This window comes from Tasmannia lanceolata, unplaced genomic scaffold (genome assembly GCF_043159265.1).
Source record: "Tasmannia lanceolata isolate RefF3 unplaced genomic scaffold, GAP_Taslan_0.1 ptg000016l, whole genome shotgun sequence".
NCBI classification, from domain to species: domain Eukaryota; kingdom Viridiplantae; phylum Streptophyta; class Magnoliopsida; order Canellales; family Winteraceae; genus Tasmannia; species Tasmannia lanceolata.
Window position 1 is genome coordinate 5,131,918 of NW_027518693.1, and position 18,266 is coordinate 5,150,183.

General features: G+C 37.8%; 2 protein-coding genes across 3 annotated transcripts in view; both read right to left on the reverse strand.

Moving 5' to 3' along the window:
- Window positions 1-1,010: 1,010 nt before the first annotated feature.
- LOC143848808 (NAC domain-containing protein 100-like) lies at window positions 1,011-3,078 on the reverse strand. Its single transcript, XM_077357872.1, has 3 exons — window positions 2,270-3,078; window positions 1,909-2,186; window positions 1,011-1,801 (listed from the first exon to the last, which is right to left on the reverse strand). Exons 1-3 carry the CDS (start codon window positions 2,454-2,456, stop codon window positions 1,286-1,288), a joined length of 981 nt encoding a protein of 326 aa, XP_077213987.1. The 5' UTR covers window positions 2,457-3,078; the 3' UTR covers window positions 1,011-1,285.
- A 6,079-nt stretch (window positions 3,079-9,157) lies between these two features.
- Window positions 9,158-18,266, reverse strand: part of LOC143848009 (spatacsin carboxy-terminus protein) — a 61,634-nt gene continuing 52,525 nt past the window's right edge. Inside the window, exons 20-26 of one of the 2 annotated variants that reach the window (XM_077356782.1) lie at window positions 17,105-17,221; window positions 16,631-16,752; window positions 15,796-16,558; window positions 14,962-15,216; window positions 14,686-14,868; window positions 12,760-13,098; window positions 9,158-10,245 (exon numbers count right to left, since the gene is read on the reverse strand). In XM_077356782.1, coding sequence (XP_077212897.1) covers window positions 9,496-10,245; window positions 12,760-13,098; window positions 14,686-14,868; window positions 14,962-15,216; window positions 15,796-16,558; window positions 16,631-16,752; window positions 17,105-17,221 — 2,529 coding nt within the window. In that variant the 3' untranslated portion in view covers window positions 9,158-9,495. The remainder of the gene's footprint in view (window positions 10,246-12,759; window positions 13,099-14,685; window positions 14,869-14,961; window positions 15,217-15,795; window positions 16,559-16,630; window positions 16,753-17,104; window positions 17,222-18,266) is intronic. The other variant, XM_077356783.1, reaches the window with a different exon arrangement.

Genomic DNA, 18,266 nt, shown 5'->3' on the forward strand with positions numbered 1-18,266 from the left:
TAGGCTATAAATCAACCATTCTAACAATGTTTTACGTGTCATTTTTTGCCCGCTAAATCTTAAACGTTAAATGTTTATATTTTGCACTGTTTTTTTTAATTGCAGATCTTGCTATATAGCGAACCATAATGATTTTTGGTGATTGAAACATCGAATGGCTTAGAATAAATCACGGAGAGAGATTTTTCTAGTCCTCCAGGCAGAGGTTCCACCCCATTTCTTGGAAAATTTAGGCCCTGTTCATCATGGGCATAACAGTTTAACATTAACATTAATTTGAGTTTAGCTTTTAATATAAAATTAGATCAGGTTTGGGCTGACATCAATTCATTTTTGGCAAAACCTTAACCCGACCCGACCCGACCCGACCCGACCCGACCCGACCCAAGTTGCACCCTAATTTGGCTCACAGGTTTCATTCTAGATTTACCATTTTTAGATACACAAACTATTAGTTATCATGGCCTTTTCGAACCGATAAGCCAACCGAGATCATACCCGTTACGAAAATTTTCAGTGTGTTCAGTCGCAACCAGTAGAACATGACCCTCCCCCAAAATACCACAGTTTTAAATACATACACCCCTATCATATATGGTTTTTTTTTTCTTTCTAATTTCACTTAAACCATATCTAAGAAAGTAGAAGAAGAAAGATAGACATGAATTTATACTTATATTTTATTAGAGATTTGCTAGGGAATTTTGCTGATCCCAATTTATTATTATGTGATACAAGAGACAAAAGAGAATAAGACATGGAACAATAAACAATACATCAGATCATTTATCCTGTGCAACGGATTACGTCCCCACTACATCAACAAATTCATAAAAATAATTGGACAGAGAAGCAAAGAGAATCAAGGGAGAGCTGTGAAGTGAATCTCTAGCTGATTTATCAAGGACCCACAACATATATTATAAAAAGACATGAGTGGAAATTCATGAGTTAGGTGTGAGCAAGTGTATGTATGGAATAAAATCAGCAGAATTGAATAAGGCAAATAATAATCATAGAAAAGTGCCACTGAGATCAGTCAGGCACCAAATGAATCTCAAAAGCCATTAGAATTTTGAATAAAAGTACAATGGTAGATACATGATTAAAAACTCAGGAAAATGCAAAAGGGAAAGTCTAATTTCTTCTTATACATGAAGATTATCTGTCTTCTTTTTCTGTCCTGTTATATGGGTAATGAAAATTTATACACAGGCCAACAAATTATAGACACTAATAGTAACTGAAGCTGCAATTCTTTTCTCTCTTTTTCCTTGTTTTTCTTTCAGTAATTCCAGAGACAATCAAGGTCTAATGGACCAGATAAACCTGATGGGTTCTCTTGATCATCAAAACACCACCTACCCATCTCATGATTTGTAAGAACTGATGAGATTTCAGTGTTCATATCATTACTCAGACCCGTTTCTTGTGAAATACTAACTATCTCCCTTTCTGATTTACAGTTCACTTTCATGTTTGATCCGCGACTTTCAAAGAAAGCCCTCAAGATGGTTTGGTCTTGCATCGAAACCGAACTTTCGTACTGCAAACTCCCTAGATTTGGAGCTCCTTGAATGGAGTACAAAGCGCTTGGAAGAGATATTTTGGAGAAAAGCATTGAAGCATTTGAGATATCATATGGGTTAGAACAAGTGGGAAAGAATGTTGGATCCATCAATGGAGGCATATGAGAAGAACCCGATTCATGATCTGAAGAGCTCATTCTCACCAGCCCTGAAATATGGGTTTTTTTCCCACCTGAATTCTTTTGAAAGACCCTACATATCACCCAGTCATTCTGACAAAAAGAAATGACAAATTAAAACCCATCAATGAAATAAACACCAAACTAAGTTTCATCATCAAAAAGCAAAAAAAAAAGAAAAAACAGGGGGGCAATTTTACCTTTGCTGTTTTAGGGAGATTATAGAGAGAAACTTTTCCCTCAAGTCGATATTCATGCATAACCCAATTGGATTTTTCTCCTTTAGGAGCTCTCCCTTTGTAGAAAACCAGTGTTTTCTTCATCCCAACCAATGTTTTTCCTCTGTGAATCTCCTTGTCTTTGCCAGTGGCTTTCCAATACCCAGCCTCAGTAGCCCTATTTGTTCTCAAACCAGTTGGGTATTTCCTATCTCTTACACAGAAAAAATACCACTCTTTTTCTCCCATTTTTGCCCTCCCTTCATAACCAGAGAACACAAATGAGGACTAGGATTCAATAAACCAATAGAGGAAATGAAAAACAAAGCTATGAAAGACTTACATGGCAAATCCCACGGCTCACACTTATTCAAATCCACTTCTCCTATTGCTTGTGCAATGAAGCTGCTATCAAAAACCTTCATTGAAAGGTAGTGAGTTATGAGCTCTTCATCAGTTGGGTGAAATCGAAACCCCGGAGGCAATTCAATATGATCTTCTCTTTTGGTAGAATTAGAATAATTTTCCATAGCTTTAAACACTTTATTCCAATCCCCAACCTATTTTTCTGAAATCAAATGAGGAAACTCTCTAAAATTCAAGTAGATTTTGATCAATAAGTGGTCAAATTTTGACAATTTGACAGGAAAACAACAAAATAACTCTTCAACTGAAATTCAAAACTGTTATAACCAACTATCTGTAATTTTGATTGCTTTACCCAGACCCACAAAAAAAAAAAAAAAAACAGAGAAAGAACAGTCTAAATTTAAAGACTGAGAAATAGCTTTTTTCTTTTTCTCTTAAATCCAACCTGAAAATTCTCTCTAAAATTGAATCGAAGTGTAACAAAAAAGCACTAATCTCTTTCTGAAACAAAGTTGAAAAAATCTGTATGAAATTCAAACGGGTTCAATCTAAAACGTCTAGTTTTCATTTGGCCATCTATCCAACCAAAAAATGAAGGGAACTGAATCAGATGAAGAACAGGCTTGATGGGATATATGATGAAAGTTGAAGAGACGTGAAAAAGTACTAGGTTACAAGATGGGAAAGGGGGTCTTGAACTGAAAGGCCTATAACCTTTGGAGATTGAAAGATGTTAAATAAAAATTGTTATGAGGAAGATACCCTCTTAAATACTAATTTTTGGGAGTGAGGGAAACGTAGTATTTAAGGCAACTAGGCGTCTAGGTTGGTAGTTTGAGCTATTTTCGACTTTTTCATTTCTGCAGTATGCACATATAAATGTGATTTGATGACATGGATCCAATAGGGAGCCACTTTGCAGCTGAGTTTTGCAAGGGCATCCTTCAGTTTAGCATTCCTCTTTTGTTTATCTTTTCTCCAGTTTTTTCATTCATTTTATTACAATTTTGCTGAAAAATAGATTCCTCTTCACGAAAGGACATAACTAAGTGGGTGGGAATATCATTTCCTTGGCCCTGTTTGGATGCCGAGAATTTTGTGGGAACGTTTGGAAAGGAAGACTAGTTCTAAAATTTCCTACTTTTTTTTATACAGTAGAAGATAACTTGAACCAAACATATTTAATTTGGGATTTGCTACCCTCCTTCACAGAATCACCTTTCCTTTGTAAGTCATGACAGCTGCATATGTTGACTTTTGTTCTATTCGTTTGATCCAACTGACATGGCTATCATCACGTGCAAAAGACCGGGCACGAAGGTGCTTCTACGAAGGAGGCTAGCAAATCCCATTTAATTTTTATGTACAAGGGTCTTCAATCTATGATGATATCCCTTTCAATTGACGATTAAATGATTTTCTTGCAATCCAAACCCGAGTGTAAATCCAACATGAGATTTGCTAGGCAATTTGGCATAAAGGCACTTTGCGGCTCACTTTTGCACTGACACCTCATGTGAATTAAATGAATAAGACAAAATGTGATAAAAACTCAACCCATGTGGCTGTTCTTTTGTGCAAAAGCCAGCCGTGAAATGGCTCTCCGTGAAATTAACTAGCAACTCCATTGGGGGCAGCCCAAGTCTTTGGCAACTGGGAGTTCCAATTGTCATGGTAACTCTTGATCGGACGGCTGAGATCTGTTCTTATAGTCAAAACTGTTCACACCGACAATCAACGCACAGGGAAAAACGTGGGGAATTTAGGGGTCCACCACACGTGGGAATTCCTTAGGCAACATACCAAATTTCCTGGCTAAACCCTAAAAAAGTGTTGAGCTCGGCCAATGTGGGCCCTGTTTCCCTTACATCGACATAGGCAGTAGACACATGGCAACCTGTGGTTGGTTCTGAAGTCCGTGATGTAGGTCAGGGTTTGGCAAGGTTTGGTAGCTTTGAATTTCTCCATGGATCATTTGGAGTTTTAAGTAAGAAATAAAGAGGAATGCTAAGCTCAGGGCGCCTTTTCAAAAATAAAAAGACTCCCCATTAGTTGCACGTGCATTTATGATGGCTACAAGTCAAAGAGTATTAGATTCACCTCATGAAATAAATTATCTGGTTTTTAGCCGAGAAGCAGAAATCGATAATATTCACAAACTATATAAAATATAAGGGCGAGGGTTCCGAGGTATAGAACAGATAACTTATCTCAGCAAGCCACTATAAATACACCATCTCCCATGTTATTTGACTCATCCAACCCATTCATTCCATAGAGCCTCATATAGATAGGGTGTTCGTAACAAACCATCTCCATACAATCATCATAACCATTCGATCTGTACAAGCACAAAATGGACCCATTTTCCAGACGTCCATTTTAAACCTCTACAAATCAACGCTTACCATGATCCTACGTAGATGATTTCTTAAGAACACCCTATCTATATTAGGTCCTATAGAATCAATATGTAACATAACCCAAACAACATAGCTACCTACCCTATTTATATGAGCTTGCTCAGATAAGCTATCTAAGATATCGCTCAGAAACCTTTATCTGATAAAATATATGCATTATGAAAGTTTTATTTATATTATTATCATCTTCTCCATCTATATTTCTTGAGGAATGCTAAACTTATGGGTGCCCATCCAAATATGGGCAGAAAGGGCACCCCATTGGCTGCACGTCACCATCTGCATTTATGCTGGCTGCAAATCAAAGATTATTAAATGCAGTTTGGTGACCTGTAGCTGGGGGCGCCCTTCCAGACCATTTTTGCAAGGGCACCCTTGAGTTTAGCATGCCTCATATTTCTTACATGAGGAAGCCTAAACTGAAGGGAGCCCTTGCAAAAAAAGGTGAAAGGGCACCCCTATTGGCTACACATCACCATCATGTTTGACTTTTCATCCATGCATGATGGTGATGTGTAGCCAATAGGAGAGCCCTTTCAACTCTTTTTTGCTCAGGGCTCCCTTCAGTCTAGAATTCCTCTTCTTACATTTAATCATTTGATAAATTCAGAGTGCTGTTCTTAATTTATGAATGTTAAGCTAACACTATAAAATCTATGCCTCTGTCATGCAACAGTGGTCAATTGCAAATCCCAATATCTATTATAAAAAAACAAAATCATTATATTATTATATTTAAAAATAATTTTCTTCTAATATTCTTTTACTTGAAAATTTTTTGAAGAATTATATATTTAAAAAGGTGAAGAATAAATAAAAATTCAAAAGAAAATAGGAAATTGGTTTCTTAAAATAACGATCTTAGAAATATGAAACAAGTTTATGAAAAAATAGGATATATGTTTCCGAAATTCTGAAAGGTTTTCTATATAGAATATGTAAGCTTTCTTTCTCATATGATATACGTACTTATTTCTCTTCAGAAAAATATGAGAGGGCAAAAGTACAAGTGGGGCGTACTTGTTCAATGATCCAAATTGTTAGACCTAGTTATGGACGTTGCATGCACCAAAATTTGGCTATTAATGTATAAAATTGTCTTTTTTTGTAACAAATGTATGGTTTCAATCATTGAACAAGTGGTTTTCTTGAAAAAATAGCACCTCTGCTGTATGAGAAACCATTTTGAAAACAAGTTTCTTTAATAATTATTTGGGATTTTTTTTTTTCCAGGAAAGAAGGAAGCATATTCGAAAAACATGTAGAAATACAATTTTTTAAGAAACTGATATAATATCCCAAAAAGAGTTCCCCATTATCTATAGCCAGAACCCTATGCTAGCAAAATTATTCATTTGTTATTTTAAACTATAATTTTTTATTTTTCAGTTTTTGAAAATATAATATACCTTTTATTTGCATTTTTCTTAAATATAATATACCTTTTAGGGATTTACTAGCGTCGATCGCAGAAGGCATTTCACAGATGGTTTGTCGCATGTCAGACCAGCCACAGGGGATCAGTTTTCCACAGAGGTGGGGGATCACTTTTCCGCAGATTTTGTCATCATATATTCACCAGGTGGCTGGTCTGACATGCGACAGACCATCTACGAAATGCCTTCTGCGATGTACGTGGCAATCAAATCCGTTGAATCCTTTTGACGTGAAATACATCAGTCGTCTGCAGTCATTGATACTCTACTGTTGGGTGTCCCAAATGATGTAGAAGGGCGCATTTATCATTTCCCCTTTGTTATTATTAGAAAAATGAGGAATAAATGAATTATTGGTCATTATTTTAGATTTTTGAAATGGACACGTATTGACTAGTATTTTAGAATTTTAGATGTATATAAATAAATTTTTTAATCAAATTTACTAAAGACGAAATCATTTTAAACCCATTATTTTTACCCAACATTTGTTATTTTTGTCATTCTCATTTTATCTTGATATTTTTTTTCCATTTTTTGAGCGAGAAATTTTACACATGTCATTTTTGCTTCACATTTTTTTTGCTCTCACATGTATTGTCGCACCCCCTCCTATGGCTGTTATGCATCTATTATTATATATAAAGTTAGGTGTCTAATTAATATTGCCAGTGTCCGTATTTTATATAATGTTGAGAGTATTAATTACTAGAATTACTATAGAGCTTTACTTATTATAGCCATAATTATATGTATATGGGGAAACTTGGGTCGCACCCAAGGTTAATTAATTTAAACTTATGAATGTGTGAAGTTTCTTTATAAAATACTTTATAAACGTAAATTTCTTTACAGGTACAGCTATTAAATATCTTATACAAGTAAATTTCTCTGTAGCTATTATTTACTTTATAGATGCAGCCTTCTTTATATCTATGAAATACCTTATATTTTTAAGCTCCACCTCTAATTTAATCTCATGTACATTTAGTCATATAAGCACGCATTATTCATATGAATAGTGATTGCTTTCTTGTAAATGGTAGTGAACAATGTGAAAGAGATTTGTGCCGTTTTCTTGCTAATGCAAGATAAGACTACGAGGGATTTGTTTAGGCTATGTTTCTTTCGAGCTAAAATGGGCATAAAAAAAATTTTGCACTCACTCTTAAGTTTAAAAGTGAATGTAGAATTTGTTTTACCCCTTTTACGTCTAATCAAACAGAGCCTTAATGAAAATTAACACTAGAAATTGTGCCGTTTACTTGTAAATAGTAGAGAAGACTTTGAGTGATTTGTTTAGTGACAGTCTTAACACTTGCAATGGTCTCTTGCATGGGAACTGTCTGACTTTCTGTCACTGCTGCTCAAAAGGTAGCCGGTTAATTCAAAGAGTTTGAAGGGGTTACTCAATTGACTTCACCCATTCTCTACGTAAAACTTTGTTTCTTTCATTTTCACCGATTTTATACCTAAGTTTCCTACATTTTCTTCATTTCTTTACTTGCATGTGCTCTAAAACAAAATTCAAAGATGTTGCGTCTCTTTCTTAATGAGAATTTGATTTATATTATACGGAAGGCTTGTTGATTGGATGATTATTTATAAATTAGTTCAGTTAGATAAGCTTAAGTTTGGTTGGAGAATGCATTTCTATGAACGTATGTGGATCTTTCTCATCTTCATATTAATGATTTTTTAATGCTAAGCTTAGAGAGACTTTTAATGTAGAGAAAACTTAAGAAATAATATGGGTTTCTGTGATTTGAATATGATATTCCACCGCCCTTTTCAGCATTATCACTCCCTTTTGTTTCTCACTTCTTAAGAATGACATCATTTCCGATACATTTCAATGAACTTATGAGGATCTTTCTCATCTTCATCTAAACTTTCTTTTAATGCTGAGCTCAGAAGAGACCTTCAAGTGGAGAAAATTTAAGAAAGGGAAATGATCTGAGCACAACAATGTTTTAATAATCGCACAAACCCAGCTTGTCTTTTCGAGCTTTTTGGGAACTGTAATAAGTACCATTGCAGCTTTTTAAAAATAAAAAAGACAAGATGAGTTGAGTGAAAAAATCAAAACATGGTTGTGCTGATATCATTTCCCTTTAAGAAATTGGTTTCTAGACCAAAAAACAAGTGGCAAAGGGCACCGCCATGGGTCAAATTCCATACAACTGTCTTTAATGGAATTTGACCAATGGGGGCGACCTTTGCCCATTTTTTGCAAGGGCGCCTGTCAATCTAGCATTCCTCAATATTTAAAAACAAAAAAGAAGCAAGATCATGACCTAAAAGCACTCGAAAGAGGATTCGATTGTTAAGGGATCCAAAACGAACATACCATTGGCAAACCTACATTTATTGGGAAGTTGGGAACAATCTATATGCTACTGAAGAAAGGGAGATGATATTTTCACCCCCTTGCGTTACGTTCACACCCCCCTATAACCTGATTTGACGTAAAAAGTGGGCAACTTTATGTCAAATCACATTATAAGGAAAAGCCTAAGATACTTTTATGTAGCAAGTTTTGAAACAGAAGTTCGATGAGGAAAATTAAACGGATGAAGATTAAGCAATTTCTAGTCTCCATATTTCTATCAAATTTGACAAGCACCTACATGCATATATATACTACTTATAGCACAAATCAGCCCAAGTTTTTAACTTTACAAAACAAAAAATTGATAAACAATGTCGGGCCTCACTCAGGTCAGATTGCCCAGGCTCAACCCGACCCGAGTTGCACCCCTAGATATGACCTAAGCCAAAGGGAGCTTAGAACTACACTCGTTAGTTTTCCAACCGCATAAAGAATTGTAAAACAAAACCTTAGCAAAATGGGCTGATTTTCTTCTATAAAGGAAGATTACAAACATATACAACCATTGCAAGAGAAGAACTAGAAGAACACATCCGAGTCTTATTTTCCTACTTGGAAGTGATCATGAAGATGCTTCCTTTTCATGAGCATCTTTTGTAAATATATATGACAAAATTTTTCTTTTTTCTATATATCATCAAACAAAACTGTGCTGTACAAACACTATAACAGACAAAATAAGCATACAAAGAGACTGATGCTAAATCAGAATACAACCCCAACCTGCAAACTAAAATAACCAGACATTATCAGAAAAAATTTAATAGAATTGTGCCTCCTCTGTTTCTTCAACTTATGATGAAAGCTCCTCCAAAATTCCGAAAGCTCTCAAAGCCAATTTACAGCATCCACACAATATTTACATGAAGCTCCAGTGTGAGCAAGTGGCCGCGCTCTTCTTCAACTCAAAAAAACATCTCTTGGAAAAATAAAGTTCATCATCCGAGTTTCACATGAGCGGAAGGTATGCACCCCCGTGCCCCTTCCGTAACACGAGTGGCCCCGCAGTGTCCGGCACCCTGTCCAAGGCCCTCATACAGGCATCAATCACATCCCCAAAACCCGTCGCAACTGTTGCCAACTGCACTCTCACCCTCAAATCCCTTGTTCTCTTCAGTAGACTTCTGAATGACCTCCCTAAGTGCTTCGCCCATTCTGCAGGCAAACCCCCAGGAGAGAGCCATACAGAGAAGTGCGACTGGTCTCCCCTCGCTGCCACCTCAGCCCTATAAAACCTTGCCAACTCAGCAAGCATCGTTGGCTGTAGAGGAAGCACAGCAACAAACTCGGCCACGAATTGCTCGGTAAGCTCTGGCTTGAGCATCTGGTTCCAAAGCACAAGAGCCCACTCACTTGGCTGGTTGAGACCATAGGCCTCGGCCATTATAAGTGCCTCTTGGAAGCGAGACTGCTCGACTAGGGCACGGCGTGCATTTGTTTCGGAGAGGTTGAGCCAGTCGAAGTCGGGCATTCGGATTTGGAGGGAGAGGAGGGATGCTTGGGCACATGCACGTCGGGTCTTGTTGCCTGCGTCAATTGTGGAGTGCACTTCTGCAGCCTTGATGAAGTAAAGCATGGATTCTAGGAGATCCTCATTCTGCTCTATGTCGTAGCGGACGAGCCACTGTTGCCTGGACTGCAAGGCTTGTGATTCTAGTAGAGATGCTGTTTCGTGCTTCATATCAAAATGATTATAGACCTGCCAAAAGGAAAAAGAAAGATAAAGTTTTTATTTGCATAGCAAGTAGAAACATCATGTCATATATGGTTCTGATTACCATAAACATGTAAAAGGGGAAAAAATAAAATTTATATAATTTATCTTTCAAATGTCTCTAACAATAAAAATCTACTATACTGATCGTTCACCAAAGAAAGGCTTTTAACTAGACATATTTGATCTGTTCTTCCCTATTCACTAGGTTATAGGGCAAGATCCCTTATCTATTGGATGGGGGAACCTTCTACAATTACGCTTTCTACTTCATCCTGCCAATCTAAAAATGTTGTAGTCCCTGAAATTGATCTTGATGTTCGTCTTTCGAATGGTGTGGTGTAAACATAATGTGATGATTGATTTCCATACAGTTGGCATAAAGATAATAGGATAAGCCAGATTCTTCCTTCAATCGTTCCATCTCTGCTTTCACCTGATATATATATATATATATATATATATATATATATATATACACACATATATATCTGTGTGTGTGTGTGTGTCTCTAGTCGGTCGACTAGAGAACCTTCGCTAGTCCACCGACCAAAAACACAGTGGGACCACGTTGTTTGGATGATCCAAAGCATTCATTTGATGGGCCCTGACATAGATAGGGTGTGTCCAAAAAATCAGCTGCATAGGATCACCTTAACCCTTGGATTTGTGGGTTTAAAAATGGACAGATTTGTGGAGGTTTATACGCGTCCATTTTAACCCCTACAAATCGAAGCGTTAGAATGATCCTATGGAGATGATTCTTTGGGTACACCCTATCTATGTCAGGGCCCATCAAATAAATGACTTGGATCATCCAAACAACGTGGGGCCACTGTGTTTTTGGGAACACCCTATCTATAGGGTTTATATGCGTCCATTTTAACATCCACAAATCTAAGGGTTAGGATGATCCTATGGAGATGATTTTTTGGGCACACCCTATCTATGTCAGGGGCCATCAAATGAATGATTTGGATCATCCAAACGACATGGCCCACTGATTCTTTGGTCGGCGGACTAGAGAAGGTTCTCTAGTCGATCGACTAGAGACACTTTCCTCATACATATATATATATATATATATATATATATATATATATATATATATATATATATATATATATATATATATAGAGAGAGAGAGAGAGAGAGAGAGAGAGAGAGAGAGAGAGAGAGAGAGAGAAGGTTCCAGTGCTCGAGCGCAGATAAGCTCGAGTGCAGACACAGGAGTAGGCCACATTTGGGGTTGCGGGGGGGATCCAAAGCATTCATTTGATGGGCCCTTTCATGGATAGGGTGTCCACCAAAAATCAACTCCATTAGATCACCATAGGGTGTCCATTTGTGGAGCCAAAAATGGGCAGATTTGTGGACAAACAGTATTTGTCCATTTTTGTCCCCACAAATGGACACCCTAAGATGGTCCAATGGAGCTGATTTTTTGTACACCCCCCCATCCATGATGAGGCATGTCAAATGAATGCTTAGGATCACCCCCCTCCCCCCACCCCCCCCCCCTTCTTTTCCAGCACTCGAGTATATATATATATATATATATATATATATATATATATATATATATATATATATATATATATATATATATGAGAAAACGGTTCCTACACATATGTGTAGAGAGTTCTCTACACACTAGCTTAAAATACAGTGGGGACCCACATTGTTTGGGTGATCCAAGCCATCCATTTTAAAGGCCCTCACATAGATAGGGTGTCTACAAAATATCAGATCCATAGGATCATCCCAACCCTACGATTTGTGGAGGTAAAATGGATGTCTTTAAACCTTCACAATTTAGTCCATTTTTTGCCTCCACAGTTCGAATGGTTAGGATGATCCTACGGATCTGATTTTTTATGGACACCCTATCTATGTGAGGGCCTTAAAAATGAATGGTTTAGATCACCCAAATAATGTGGCCCCCACTGTATTTTAAGCTAGTGTGTAGATAACTTATCTACACATATGTGTAGGAACCGTTTTCTCTATATATATATATATATATATGAGAAAAGTGTTCCTACACGATCGTGTAGATAAGTTATCTACTCCATCGGCTTAAAATACAGTGGGGGCCACAAAAGCCTGTCAAGAGTCTCCGGCAGTTGCGCAGGTCGGATTATAGAGGAGGGGCAGGTATTGATCCTAACGGACTGTTGGTTTTGAAGATAAAAAACGGGAATACGGATTCCGTTCACCACAGATCTGTTCACCCTGTGACCAGGATCTAGTGCAATCATCACAAGCCGACCCCAACTAGTTTGGGACAAAGGCTTAGTTGCGTTGAGTTGAGTTGGGTTGTTTATGAAGGGAAATACGTGAGTGGGATCCCTATTTCTCGCTTCCCCAGTTCAACCAAAAGGCAGATGAAGGGGGACCCATAATCTCTCTCATTCCCAAACCAAACAGCACCTATATATCTTTAAGCACAAAAAAGTATGAAAATGAGGAGGACAAAAAGGGAGAATAAAAACAAACCATAGCAAATGCATCGAGATCGTGGGGATTAAAATGCTTCAGTGATGTAAGAACAGCCATTCGAAATCCTCTGACCGTCTCACCAGTACCTGTAGTTGTGTCTGCCGCTGAATACTTATGAAGCAGAAGCTCCAGTTGGCCATTTTCTATAAGAATGCCAAGAATGAAATTCAGCGCATGGAAGTTGCTCACTCCGGTTACCAGGCGAGCTAAACAAGAAAAATCCCCTTCTGAAACATAGGATTCTACCCTGTTAGCTGCAAAGCTTACAAGAACATCAACTCCATCAAGGCAGTCAGAAGACATGTAGAAGTGGTGCGACAGAATTAGGAGCTCAACCTGAAATATCATTTCAACTTGTTGTAAGATAGGGAATGGTGCTGAGTTAACTATCTCCCAAAACTGTTAGAAAGCAGGACTGTAAACAAAAATAGTAGGACCGAGAGAGTGCAAACGTAATGAAGAAATAAGATACTCAGACCCAAAGTGTTAGAGAGAGGGTGGGTGTTTGTTGTTTTTGTTGTTCCAATTAGAAGAAGTGCAACTACTGATATACGTATGATTGTGTTTACAACATTGGTTGGACCTATGCTAAATTAATTCCTTAAGGTAAAAAATGTAAAATACCATCTCCAATATCAGTTTAGTTGGTAGGGATACTTATCATGCTGAAGGGAAGTGTTATGGTTACATTATGGTTGATGTCATGCTTGACTACAATGTTAAGCAAACTCAACATGCAAATCACCTGGAAATTTAAGACTTGAAATTATGATCTTTGAGAAGTTTGCACTCTTAATTTATTTCTGGAGAAACATCTATGGAAAAAACTTAAGAGTAATGATATATATTTTTATTTGAATGGTAATAATAGTAATGATACTAATAAAAGAAAACAGAACTAAACCTGATTGTTTGCACTGACTTTTATCAGCAAGTCACGAATCAGAATCAGCAACTACAGACAGATCAATCTTGATTTCTAGGGGACATAGGCCTGGGAAATGTAATATAGTGTAACCTGATTGGTTTGATATGGAGCAATTGCAATAAAAATACTATGCAAACCAAAACCTTCCATCCCAAAGGCATAGGGGGCACCTGGAATTCTCGAATTGACCCCTCATAAAAACAAATAGCCATTTATCATTCAAAAATAAATAAATAAATGAATAAAAGTATAAAACAAATAGCCATGCAGGATGTTAAAGGAATTTGTGCATATGTATATGGGAGCCCAATGGATCCCACATTTGGAAATTGTGGAAGAAGTAATTCTATATTGAAAAGGAATACCTTAATAGCACTCGTAATGGAGAAAAACATATTATTTTGGTCAGGCAGATGGTGTGTGACAACCTGATTCTAGCTGATCGACTCCCAAATCTTTTGTCAAAGACTGTTAATCCTCGGGCAGTTGCAAAGTATACAAATAGACTCAGTAAAAACTTGGTTATTAACCCAATACTGCTTGAGGGTGTCTCTAGGAGCTTCCAATGAATTCCTTGAATTAACCAAAAGTCTTAACTGCAATTATATTCAGATAACAAAGTTATCTGGAAGCCAGATAAGAGTGGTATCTTTCTACAGTATATCAGGTGGCCCTTCGAAAGCAATCCTCCCAACATTTGGAATAATTTTGGTTTCCCCAAAGCCATTGATTTTCTCTAGCGTGCCTTGCGTGGCAAAATTTTATCAGGAGATAAGTTATCTACAAAAAATAAATGCGTATCGACTCATTTTTCATTTCATGATGACAATATAGGATGTTATGAATATGATCACCATGAATTCTTAGTCTAATTCTACGAAGTAAGTGCTGGCAAGTCCATTTAGATTCTTGAGTAATTTTCGTATTGGGCATGAAATTGGATAAATCAGACACTGTTTTATGCATGTTTAGAGCCCAAGAGAAGAAACCAATACCTCACATGCATGTGGTATTTCTTGCCCTCTAATAACTAATTGCATCAGTGCATGTCCAATTTCTGGTTCCAAAGGACAAAGTTCCGCCCACTTCAAGAAATCAGAAAACCTCCATAAAAGAGGAGCAGGCCCTTCCTCCTTCTGAGAATCCATATATCCTCCACGATGTGCAGCCAATAGACCCTGGCCGGAAAAAAAAGGTACATTATAGAAAATGTTCGAGAATGAAATGAGCAACATTATGCTAGAAAAGAAGACAGAAGGACCAAAGTTTACCTTGAGAAAGGACTCCGCAAGAATTTGTGCAATACTAGCTGGAGGCATGAAATGGGTCTGCACTAGGAGTTTGGCTTCCTCGAGTGAATCTTGAGCTTTAAGAGAAAGCAGCTGTAGCAGTTCAATAGGCCGTTTTGCATATGCCTCAGAAAATGAAAGACCCAACACATTTGCAGCTTTCACGACTACTATGATTCTCTTACACAATCCGTGTCCACAACCCTCAGTACACTTAGACGCAAAAATCTCGAGGACCTATAATCATGGAAGTAGGATGTAAGGATGCTCCACTTACATATAAATGATTAAGAAAGTTCCGACCCATTTCCATGGATCAATCAAAAAAGAAAGAAAAAAGAAAGGGGAGGCTACTTGACTGAAAGGATTATAAACAACACTTAACATGGACAAAGGACATGTCATTTCTTTTAATCTCAACCGAAAATAGAAAAGACATGTGTCATTTTTTTAAATCTCAACCTAAACTAGTTCAACATGAAGCAGCTCCTTTGCAAAGAACACTAGGGGGCTGTTTTAGTTTGAAAGTGGTGTAAAATTTGGGATTCTACAATCCATTGTCCTGGATGTTAAGTGAGAAATCCAAGTTTTAGAAATCTCTCTCCCATCCTGAGATTTCAAAAACCTGGAAATATGGGATGATCTCCTACTCTCTCGCTTGACGTAAAGAAAGGCAAGAAATCAGAAAACGACGGACAGTCTCCTTCTCTCATCTCCCTTCCAGGATTTTGAGGAAATCCAAGATTCTAAAATCCGCATATCCAAACGGCCCCTAAAGAGAGTTGGATCAAAACCTATAAAGTGTCAGTCAAGTACCTGTAATGGGTCAGTCAAGTGGTTGTCGCTTGGTATATCGTATGACTGCAAAACCGAGAGGATTTCTGGATCAAGCAAGGATGCAGATACTTCACTGCTACTAGAAGATGAAATAGAAGCAATCTTTAAAGCAACATCCACAAGAGAAAATTCAAATGGCATGTGGGCTGGGGATAACTTATGATGGAGCTGTTTTGCAGCTGTTACTTGTCCAAACTCCAATAGAGAAAGGACAGCCCTTTCCAATTCTGCGGGGCCGACTCTTTCCTCCCATCCGGAAACAGATGCCTCTATTCTCACATTTTCCTCTTGCAACTGCAAGCTTTTAAATTGTTCAACGCTGTGCGCGGAACTGCAAGGAGAATTGGAACTATCATCAGGGTCACTAGTTTTGTCAGCAGCATCCATTAAGGACCGTCTTGATGACAGATAGCTTTTGGCTCTCCGCTTTGTCTTCGCACTACTCCCAGCGGTGGATGAAGAACTAGCATCAAGGACTTGCAGGTGACGGGGATGTGTCTGGTTATTTTCCCTCGTATCATTTTTCTCCGTCGCTCTAGCCCTCATTGAAATTAAATGATTATCCATTCTCGTAATGGTAGTTGCAGTCTGTTCAATAATGCTGGTGATATTTACTCCAACATGATTTGAGCTATAATTGGGTAAAGTCACGTCTCCTTCAGTTTTTACTTGAGCCTCTGATTCCACAGCCAGGAGCCACACTCGAGTCTCGATTTCCCGCAAAAGATTTAAAGGATAAACTCTGGAGAAATTCACCAGAGAGTTAAAGGAATATGTGTAAAAAAAAAAACAATGAGTCCAGAAAATCACTTACGGATTGGATTTTGTTATAGTTCCACTTAACCACTGGAGGGAAAGTAGGAGCATTTCATGCAGTTCTCTTGCTGTAATGTCTTTCTCTACAGCTTCTGCATGCTTCAGGAAAAATAACCCTGCCTGTTGGCAAAGTGCCAACAATTGTTATCAAAGGAAGCAAGAGTAAGAGATGCTTTGGAATTAATGTGTTTACACCATAGTTGCCAGTGTGGGCAGCGAGTGCGAGAAGCAATATGGGAAGCTAAAGCGGGAAGCAAGGGGTTTAGAAAAGAGAAAAAGTGGGAAATGAAAGCTCTAAGGAAAATATAGTAGGGGTAAAGTTGGAAAGTTGGTCATTCCAAAAAATCGAGTTTGTTTTTTTACTGTAAAAGTTTTAAACGGCAAACCATTAAAATGAGTTTTAAATGGCATTTTTTTAAATGCCTTTTTTGCTAACTATGGTTTATACATGTGTAATACAACATGAGCAGACCTGTAATGGAGGGAAGGAATATCTGACGAATAATGTTTGGCAATGGCCCCACAAGGCTGCTCTCTCTTCTGGAACATCCCATAGGAACTCCTTCCACTCGGCTACCATAGCTTCAGCCTGCAAAGCATACATAACAGGAGAGTAAGCAACAAAAGGTACAGTGAGGACACTATGATGAGAGCCAATCTAAATTATCAGCCTCTCTACATTGTAACACTGATAAAACAGAAAGATCTCAACTGCTTTTCGCATTTAAGGATAAACTTACAAAAGGCTCGGGGTCATGGTGACCTCTAAACAAGAGCTAGAATGACAACACAGAAATAACAGTAAGATGGCAACAACAAGAGAGCAAGGGAATCTTCCACGCGAAGACTTGATCAACTAAGACTTTATTTCGAAGGTATCGCCATGGAAATGTTTCTTCTTGGGATATGCCTACAAGAGGATCCTAAGACTCTACTAAGATCAACAATTTCTAATATAACGTTAGCTAATTGAGTGTAACCTATTCGCCCATGTAATCACATTAGATAGAGTCACCTACCACCAACAAATGACCCCTAATTCGGCCTTGAAATGCATAAGATGTGAGATGCAATTGATTCGTACTCTCGAAAACCTTCACCAATCGAAAGACCCCGAAATTATTCCCTTACAATTGTCCACTTGATAATGGAGAGTTTGATGTCCAAAGTCAGCAAAGCAATCATTTTGGCCGTACAACTGAAGACACTTATATTCCTTTGATTCCAAACACCCCAATGGAATGCATAAGGTCATCGGCAAAGCATCTTTCCCTTTGCCAATGCCACAGGTTTTCCCCACTAGGAAGGCCCCCGTTTTCAAGGGAGGAATGAAGATAGAATATTTTGATAAGTCGATAGGAAAACTTTGAAAAAAAAGTGGAGGGATGGAAAGAAAAACTTCTATCCAATGGAGGAAAACTCACTCTTATCAACAATGCCCTGTCTAGTATGCCCATGTACATCCCGGTGGCATTAAGCCCACCTAAAACTGTGATCACAAGAATAAATAGTACCCTGGCCAATTGTTTGGTGGGGCCGTACAAAATTTGGATGAAAGCGTCACTGGGCATCCTGGAGCAACACATGCAAACCTAAGAAGGAAGGAGGCCTAGATCAAAATCATTGTATGACTA

Bases quoted from the DNA above. Each gene is read 5' to 3' on its own strand.
- LOC143848808 (XM_077357872.1), bottom strand. From the start codon at position 2,456: ATGGAAAATTATTCTAATTCTACCAAAAGAGAAGATCATATTGAATTG. The intron at 2,187-2,269 runs GTAAGTCTTTCA...CTGGTTATGAAG, and splicing joins TGAGCCGTGGGATTTGCCAT to GGAGGGCAAAAATGGGAGAA. The intron at 1,802-1,908 runs GTAAAATTGCCC...TCTTTTTGTCAG, and splicing joins ATCTCCCTAAAACAGCAAAG to AATGACTGGGTGATATGTAG.